Source organism: Cryptomeria japonica, chromosome 9 (genome assembly GCF_030272615.1).
Source record: "Cryptomeria japonica chromosome 9, Sugi_1.0, whole genome shotgun sequence".
NCBI classification, from domain to species: Eukaryota; Viridiplantae; Streptophyta; class Pinopsida; order Cupressales; family Cupressaceae; genus Cryptomeria; species Cryptomeria japonica.
The window spans coordinates 407,741,672-407,751,625 of record NC_081413.1 but is presented as its reverse complement, the minus strand read 5'-3'; the positions used below and the strand labels follow the sequence as shown (position 1 = coordinate 407,751,625).

The 9,954-nt window shown below is 38.1% G+C and overlaps 1 protein-coding gene across 5 annotated transcripts; it reads right to left on the bottom strand.

Annotated features, from left to right (window-relative positions):
- Positions 1-5,760: 5,760 nt before the first annotated feature.
- On the bottom strand, positions 5,761-8,874 carry LOC131073334 (uncharacterized). Of its 5 annotated transcripts, none has more exons than XR_009112864.2 (2): positions 6,228-8,874; positions 5,761-6,151 (listed from the first exon to the last, which is right to left on the bottom strand). XR_009112864.2 is itself a non-coding variant. In XM_058009747.2 (2 exons), exon 2 carries the CDS (start codon positions 8,121-8,123, stop codon positions 6,321-6,323), a length of 1,803 nt encoding a protein of 600 aa, XP_057865730.2. In that variant the 5' UTR covers positions 8,124-8,550; positions 8,704-8,874; the 3' UTR covers positions 5,761-6,320. The 5 variants fall into 5 exon arrangements, 1 of the variants encoding a protein (XP_057865730.2); XR_009112866.2 differs by having other exon boundaries at positions 5,761-6,080; XR_009112865.2 differs by having other exon boundaries at positions 6,234-8,874.
- Positions 8,875-9,954: the final 1,080 nt, after the last annotated feature.

The window sequence follows — 9,954 nt, the reverse complement described above, 5'->3', positions numbered from 1 at the left end:
AAATCTTTGTGTTATGTGGAGCATGATAAATTGGGTGTTAGCTTATGTGGTGATATTTCTTTTATGTTTATTAAGCTTTAAGTTATTTAAAGTGGTGATCAGATTTGTGTTGTTGTTTTTGCTTGCACTGATTCATGCCCCCTCTCAGTGCCTTATAAGTTTATTAGACCTAACGTGCAAAATAAACAAGGTTGGCCTCCACCAAGAGATTCCTCCGAAAAATCCAAAGGATGAAACGTAGATCGCAGGAAAGGGTCAGCCACACGCCAATGAACATCAAAATCAACGCCCAAGGCTCTGCAAGCTTCGGAAAGGGTTCCAGTAGATCACCAAAATAGGTCCAGGCAACCGGTAACAAAGGATAGTGAATCGGTAACAAGAAACTGTCATGGAAACCATTAGCGATATCTTGCCGGAAAATGATCCAAATGTGATGCGGCCTAGAAGTAAGAAAGATGATCAAGTCTTCAAGTAGAATCTACTTCCATAAGATCTGGTGAGCCAAAACCGAGACATAGAGAAAGGAAAACTGAAACTGCAAACATAAAGCAAAACAAAAAGGAAAATGTTTTTTGTTGATGCAAGATTGCTATGAACCAAGGATGCTCCTACATCACAAGAATACTTTGTACTCGTCATCAAGAAAGATTGAATCCGAGTAACACAAAATTATTGAAATGAACTAAAACATTCATAAATTCTCTCATTAGGTCCTTGCGCAAAACAAATTTGAACTATAGTCTTTGAACTTGTATTAATTTGGAAATGGCAAAGACAAGCCTTGGACAAATTAGAAAAATAATAGATCGACCTATGAGATTGAAAACAACCATTCTATGGAAGAGTCCAAAATGTACCTAGAAACAATGTTGCCAACAACTTAGCTTCATACACATGATTTGTACATGTAGTTGTAAAACATCTCAATTGTGTATTTTAGTTACCCTTTCCATTATACATTTCAAAGTGTGGATCCACAAATCCAACTACTAATAAATATGTCAAATGTCTCAAAAGTTAAGGAGTATGGCATGTCTCAATACATTCACTCTTATTATGTCCATTGGACATGGCATCAACCTTATGCTTGACCATATCATTTTTTTTTTGCCTAAGTGCATCAAGAGTAGAAAAAAGGATGGTAGTGGTGAGAACATGATACACAATAGATGAGGTATAAATAGGGTGAGGGATGAGTGGAAAATCTATGACACTAAAAGGAGTATGCTAAGTGGTAACAATTCTACAAAAGAAAGAGAGAGAGGTAACACTAAAGGGTAAGATGAAGACATGGAACTAGCAGCATGACATGAAGGTATGCCACTAGAAGCATGAAATAAAGGTATAGCACTAGAAGGGTGAATGTTATAAGTAGGTGGGACACTAGTGGAAAAGTGTTAGGAAGAGGACCATGAGGAGTAGGCATCATATTAAGAGTAGTATAAGAAACATCAAAAGTATGAGGGGTGGCAATGGAAGGAGAGACTTGGGTAAGAGAAGGGAAATATGCACCATGCAAAGAACTTGAAGAGCTAAACTTAGCACCAATGCCTTGAAGAATCTCCAAATTGTAAAGGTTATTCATTGATTAATTGTGAAGAGTATAAACCAAATATATGGGAGAAGCTCTATCTAAAGAGACAAGTTCATGTGAGAAAGCAACTTATACTGATAGAGATATCATGTCTACCCATTTGTTATATGTGGGCCTTATGATCAAATTTTTCTTGTTCAATATGATGAGTATTATCAATTAGATCGTCGAGCACCATTTTCAACTCAATTCTTAGTCATTATAGGAATAAGGTGGAGACTTATTCTCAAAGGAAGACTACAATGTGAAACTTTGGCATAAAATTAATACACAAAGCCTAAAAGGATAAAAAATGATGAAACAAGTGAAACATTTCAATATAAAAATAAAGCACTTATAAGTAAACTAATCCATATTGAAGAATCAAGATAGTAATTGATATGTAAGAATGCTTCATAAAATGTCAAACGAGTTGAGACTTAACTTCATGCATGTCTCAGAGGCTTCGTGTTGTAACTATTCTTTGTGATCCAAAGCTAAGCCTTAGAGTTGTATTTGAAACTAGTAAGCATGTTGTTTGTTTGAGGTTGAATTTGTGCAATTTTAGGTGATCTTTGCACCTATGGAAATGGATCCTACTAGTGAAAATGAACCCTATCTGCAAGTTTTTTTTTGCATTGCCCTATATGCTTGGACTTTATTCACCTTACTTTGATCTATATCTACAAATCAAGGTGTTGTTGGCAAACATCTTATTGTTTGGTCAAACCCCTAGGATTCAATTTAATGATTTTGAAGTGAAAAACAAACACAACAAGCAACTATGCAAGCTCTCCTAATTTATTGATAAGTGTAGATGTTAATGTAAGTCTATGATGCAACAAAGACTTTATGGTGCTCTCTATATGATAATGCAAGTCAATTGAGAGCTATTGGATGACAAAAAAGGATTGGTGTTTTTCTTTTGTACAACCACCTAACAAACTCAACTTGACAAATAATGGCCATTAGGAAGAGAGTTTACTTGAACCCAAAATTTAATTTATATTTACAAATTTTCAAGTCATTGTCACAAAATAGATTTGTTCCAAGTAAAAAAAAAAAAGAACTTAAAATTAAGATTGATCCCTTAAAAATATATATAATTGAAACAACACTCTACATAATAATACATCATTAAAGACAACCTAATTAAATAAACCCATAGATTTTTGTAGTAGACCATTGACATTTATTGAGTGGCCAATGCTTCCTTGACTCCATCCAAGTTGCTTCATGTGATTCAATATTTATTATTAAACGTGATGCCTTTTTATATGTAGACCAAACATCGGAGATTCTTCTAGTTCTAGGATTATCGTGACCATTGGTTATAAAAGAAGAAAAAGAAAAAGATGACTCCAATTTGAGGGATACATTATTCTTCACGAGTCTTGTTCAAGGGTGAAAGCTACGCCACCTGTCCATCAATCTGTATTAAAAAATACAAAGTACCCTAGAAAAAATCCAATGCACAGTAGCTAGTTATACCTTCAACATTATCATTGTCATCCTCAATATCTTGACTTATAAAATCAATTCTTCTTTGAACTTCAAGTCCCAACCCCAGATTCTAACTTGTTTGTAAAGGTAAATGCTTACCCACCAAGGACAGGGAGGTGAGGTGACTCTTTTTCAGCATAAAACAGATGGGATTTTTCAGTTTCTAATTATATAAAAACAAGTGGGTAGATTCCCACATAAAGCAAGTGGGGCAATCACTTACCCATTCAACAGTTTGGCCCATAATTAACGGGTAGGATTGTCTCTTAAGTTTCAGTGATCCAAATTAGCATTCATGGTGGAAAATATCTACCCATGTTTCCTGGCCTGTGAACTCTGTAGTCATGGTCGTCTTAAACATATAAAACTTCTCCATAATGAGTGCAGACCTTACAACATGTTGACCATAATTAAACAGTAATTAAATGGACTAGCATCTTCTTCAATCAAACCCTAACTTTTCTTGGAAGATTGATCAAAAGAATCTCAAATGTGAGTTTGGAAGTAACAGAGGGTAAAGCTTAAACCATGAGTATGCTGTTTGTTATTTTGGGAAGGCAAAACTTAAACAGCGAGCATGCTGTTTATTATTTTGAAAGTTTAAAGCTTAAACAGCCAGTGCACTAGTGTTATTTTGAGAGGATAACGCTTAAAGAACCAGCACACTGTTTGATATTTTGGAAGGGTAAAGCGTAAACAGCCAGCACGTTATTTGTTATTTTGGAAAGGTACAGCTTAAACAACGAGCATGTTGTTTGTTATTTTGAAGGATAAAGCTTAAACAACCAACATTCTGTTTGTTAAATTGGGAAGGTAAAGTTTGAAAAGCCAGCATATGGTTTGTTGTTTTGGAAGGATAGAGTTTAAACAACCAGCATGCTGATTGTTATTTTGGGAAGGTAAAAGTAAAAGTAAAACAACAAGCAAATTGTTTGTTATTTTGAAAGGATAAAGCTTTAAGCTTTTAAAACCAGCACGCTGTTTATTATTTGGGATTTCGGATACCCCAGCTGTTTAATTTTGGCAGTAACCCGGACTCAAGCATCATTGGATCATGTAATGTAATCTAACTCCAAATTTATGTATTGCTGCAAACAAATTGACCTTCCATCAACTTAAATAGCTGTGATGCCCTTCCAAATGGCACACGATCTCTCTCTTTCAGGCAACAAGAACTGAACATATGGCTTTAGATTAGGTTCCATCCAATGCAATTAGAAGAACTCCCCGTCTACCCAATGCATATAAAGTGCAAGCCCAACTGGGTCAGAGTTACATTTGAAAGCCAAACTCGTGATGGCAAGCTAAATGATCCATCTCTTGAATCAGGGATTAGTGCTTACACCAAACTTGTATATGAGTTTTGTCAAAAAAGCCTACTGAGGTATCTTAGAAAGGGAAAAACGTCAGGAGTCACTTGGTAATACAGGCATATTTGGGTTCCTTATTGTTAAGGAAATATCCTGGTCTATGTGTGTGATTTCAGTTTTCTCGCTTACCTGATAACACTTTCCATCAGATAAGACAATTCAATGAAATCCTCTCCAGAAACTTAAATTTTAATTATTTGTCAGTGCCCCTTGGAAGTTTCTTTGATTTGGTAACCCACCAAGGTTGTGTGGTAAGTTAATATCCCTATGTGTAATGTTGAATAGTCAATTCAACAAGACTTTCATTCAAGAGTACTTAATGAAAGCCATAAGTCTGTCTGTTACAAAGATTCTACAGTGATCCTATACCTACTTCAATCAAGAAGCTCTCAAAGTTTATGCATAAATATGTATCTGTAACCATAGATGTGAAGCTATTGCTTATATTCAAGAATCCACGACTCCAAGGGAAGCCAAATCAGCCAAAGGATTAACACTAATCTCATTGAAATGATTCATAATGTACCTTCTTTGAATACGGTGTTAGGAGCATGTTTGAAGCTCCTTAGAAAATGCAACACCAAATCATGCTTCCAAAATCTTTCCAATCATGCTTTACAAATCAACATCTCACAAACCAAACCATTACTGCTTAGGCTTTCAACTTGACAAAATTTGCATCTAGTGATAAACTCTATATGTTGTACGATCTATAATGCAGGAAAATGACACTCCAAAGTTAACCAGTAATTACCTGTTTGAAGGTTACAAATGGCTCTTTAAACGTGACCAAAGAACTAAAAATAGTAGACCATGGGCATTTGCATGTGATTCATAATCTATGCAAGGAAGAAGGAATCTTTTCACCTCCATTTCAGTTTCCTCCAATTCAATTTCTGTAATTGTTCATGTCCTCATTTGTGGTTTCGTGTCTTTGATTCAGCTTGTGAATCTATAATTCATGCTGTCATGTGGGAAGTTATGGGAGAAAGAAGAACGATTTTTGGTTGACAGCATCTCAATTTGTTTTTTTAACAGTGCTAATATTAAGTTTGTATTACCTCGACGTGGCAGCAGATCATAAAACACCCAACATCTAGTCACATTCTTCCTTACTGCAAATTATGATGATTATATATATCATCTCAATATCAACATTTTCACCAGATTTTAATCACTAAGCAATAAGCAAATCAGTGGACCTGTCCTACGAGCAGAAATCTCAAACTTCAAAATGAAATTCCAGTTCACTGATTTTCAACTCAAAAGAAAGAATCTTAAACAAGTACTACAGGCAACCATGGGCAAAAGAGGAAGCAGCATAATGTCAAGAAACATGAATTATACTAAACATTTTGGATCGGAATATGTCAGAAACAAAAATTATACAAGCCTGTTCTTGCAAAAAGAATAATGGTTTCACTTCATTCACTCAATTAAGGATTGATAGAAGCCTTTGCTGTATAGCATTTCTAGTTCATCAGATGTTCTTTTACTGATGAAGAAGAAGAAAACAATATATTTTTGGATTGAAATTGGATCATGATTTCAGTTCCTTGAATTCAATCTCATCAACATGTATGGATAGCTGCCAAAGATAACTTAGTGAAGTACCTTTACACAGAGAGTACTGCCTGGAATGCATCAAAATTGCTTGATTGTTAGACAGCCAAGTCACTCATCAAATACATGCTCTTCCTGGTGCCTGGCACCAACTTCATTGATTTAAAGAAGTAACCACAAAAGTTGGGACAAAAAAAAATACCATTGTTGGTACATACCTATACCTTATGAGTTCCCCTTCCAGCTCTCAGTAGATGAAAATTTAAGATGTAAATTCGTTCTTCACAGAATACTCTAGTAGCTACAATCAATCACTTTAGTGCTTTGAAAGAATCAACTGCATTATTGGTCACAGATCCTCCTAGCATTTTCACTCTCTGGTTGACGCTCTCTGCACAAGCCGAGATCGCATCCAAGCCATAGGCAACTCGGATGTCATCCTCATCCATAGGTGGTGGCTGATTGAGGTCTAGCAGCTCGTCTCTCAGATTCCAATTAGCTCGGCCACAGCCTGACTCCAGCTGCTGTTGCTGCTTCTCAGTTGAAATCACACTAGTTGCAGTCTCTGTAAGTCTGTCACCAATCCAGTGGCATCTCTTATGCCCACCTAAAGCTTGTCCAGAGGAGAAAATCCTGTGGCATATGGAGCACTGATGGGTCTGAGCCTTTCCTACTTTGTGTGAGAAGGATTCTTGCTCTGGGGTCTCTTCTTGTGTCAAGTGGCTCATTGTCACAGCCCCTTCTTCCTCAAAATTCATTGCATGAAAACCGGAACCCATGATCGCAGTAGCGCCCTGAAGTTGCCGTTCAGGCTCAGGTTCAGGCTCGGTCTCCAGCATAAAACTGCCTTCTCCTTCTCCTTCTCCTGCAACTTCTTCTTCTATCCCTTCTCCATTCCCATCTGCTGCAAAGCAGCCCTTGACTTTCCTGTGGCTCGCCCTGTGGCCCCCCAAAGCCTGGTGAGAATTGAAGACCTTCTTGCATGTGTTGCATTGGTGTTGGTGTTGAGTGGATTCGCCAATGCCTCCCACATCCCCATCCACATCTGATTCAAACATCAAATTCCCACCTTCAACTTCCACCTTATTAATTGTCCTGTTCCTCTTCCTCCTCCTCTTCTGGACTAATCTTGATTCCTCCCCACCAGACCCTCCCAAATCCTCTATACTCCCTTGGGATTCAAGGTTCGAAACTACCCGAGGCTTGGAATCATACACAGACTCCTCGGTGGATTCTCTTTCCTCCTCATTATTATTGTTGCTCCTCGTCCTTCGCGCAAGCATGACGAGCAAATGCGCGGTGTCTCTGTCATCATGGTCAGCTCCCACATCTTTGGGGCCACCCCGTCTCTTGGGCTCTGCCGCTGCTCTGCTACAACTACTTCTACTACTTCTACTTCTAGTCATAGACCAGTTGGGGAGCAGGGTACGCCTGTGCCTGAGCTGAGATCCAGCATATTCGGAAGAGTAAGGAAGAGGAGGCAAAATACCTGAGACGGATTCCTGCCACTGCCAGCTGCTGCTGCTCCGCTGAGCAGGACCCTGAAGGTCATGGGTAAATTCAGGATCCATGAGAATGCTGCTGCGCTTCGGATTGTTCCTCAGAGTGTAAAGAGAAACCATCTTTGGGGAGCTCAATCCGCCCTCGGAAGAGCCCGATGAATCTGCATCCGATGAATCCGATCCGTCAACTTCGGCCGCCCCTTCCATCAACAGTGAATTATGAAACTCCTCCTCTGCTCCTCTTCCTCCTCCTTTGAAGGACGCTCCATGGATTCGAATGTGACCTCCCAGAGCACGCCCCGAGGTGAAAGCCCTCTTGCAATGCTTGCACACATGGTAACGGTTTCTGCTCTTACCTGCGCTCCTCTCCTCCGAATTAATCCTACTCCTCTCCTCTTCCTCTTCATTCCTGGTACTAATGTTTCCAGCTGCATGGAAGTCATTGATCTGGCTTCTGGTTACTTTGGATTTTTTCCTCCCACTCTTTGCTCTCCTAGAAACCAGTCCCACATCAGTAGTAGTAGTAGGAGGAGATGGGGACGACGAAAACGAATTCTTGCTTGGATTACCCGCCACGGCTGGGCCTTGTGCTGAGTCCAAACTGTGATCCATCAAGAACGACCACCCACTAAACCAAGACACCCAAAAGCTATTTGGATCTAGTTGAACCTCCACAAGGCAATTACAGATTGAGGAGCACTGCTGCAACCAAGATCATCCCCAATAAGGAGAAGCATTCCATCCATAGAAAAAGCAGCTGCAGCAGCAACCATATTAAGTACAACGCAGAACAGAGCAGAGCAGAGCAGATGCCTTTCAATGTCTAATACCAACAATAACAGTATCAATTATTTAATCTCCCATTAACATTCATTCCATTTCTCCAGTCCCAAGAAAATACAACTTTCCTCCGAGTGCCTCATCAGAGTACATTCATACATCTCAAGTGATGACACCTAGCATATCTCGCCTTCTTTGCCTTACCTCCACCATTACCTAACTCTCTGCCGTGTAACAAACATTTTGTCAACACCGTGTCCTGCTCCAGTGAGGTTAGAGAGACATGCTATGACTCAGTCCGCAGTTGAAGCAAGGAAAAAGCGAATTCAATTCCACCCTAAATGTTCATAGTTACAGAAGGGGAAAAAAATCATGGATAGATCTAACCTTGTACGACTAACTCCTTGTTTACCTCGAATAAAATAGGAGAAACATGTATTTCGTGACGCCCTCCAGAAAGGTTGTTATCATCAAAGTTTGGATGGGCTGGGGGAACGCAATGCGAGCAGTTACTCACATTTCTACGCAACAGAGTGTTTGCGTCGCATAAGGCAGATAAGCCTTTCTTTTCTTTCTAACTTTTCCCTTGTCTTTCTTTAACTATAACTATAACTAATACACCACCTTCCTCGTGCCTATCATCAATGTTGACCATCTTAAAAGCTTGTAACTCCATGTTTTGGCATGCTAATTATTGGGATTAACTAATTATTAGCGGGTGTGAATTGTTAGGATGGGAATGGTATTCTACAGGGTATCATTGCCTTTTCAGATTTTGTTGATTTTGTTTTCTGATTATTGATCTTCTAGTGAAATATTTTGTTCATAAGTCTTTGGTGATTCATATTTCTATGTTTTTAGTGAATTGTTTTGATGGTGGTCAACAATTTTTTTTGTTGTCATAAAGGTAGATTGTTAATTTGTTGGCCTCATCAATTTGCATGTGTAAGTTTGGTTAATTGAAATGGATGGGACGATGAATGGTTATATAAGTCCATCATGACAAGGTCAACACATATTGATAGAATTAAAGGAAAGTGTGCTCTCTCCCATTAATCCTAGATGGAATAGGCGGGTCGACATGGCCCTAACCATCCCAGGATGAAAAGGAAGATTAAAAAGTGCCACTTTCAATTGTTAAGGTAGTTTGGCAGAATTTTGTTTATTAGTGGAATCAAGTCATTGGTATGGTGAATGGTGGTTTGGTTCTTCCTATCTCTCAAGTGCCCATCACTAAGAAATAAAATTGACGAAACAACCCCATTTACCTTGTAATGAAGTTTTAGGTCTTTACATTTTCTATGGAAATATCTTATTATTGTGGGTGAAATTTTCTTTTTTATTGGCATACACAACTAAAAAATATTGTTCTAACATTGCATATTACATATCCATTTATTTATTAATTAGATAAATTGGATAATTTATATAATTATTCTAACCTATTTTCGTAGTCTTAATCTATTTGCCAATCCTATCTCTCATGATTTAATAAATATTTTTTTATTAGATATCATATTATATACTTTAAAATTCATGACATTTTATTTTTATCTTCACCCCTTATCTCACAAATACTCAACCAACTTGATCTCAGTCATTGATTTCTCCATTGAATCTAACCTTTAATCCATCCATCTAAAATCTATAAATCTACCTTCCT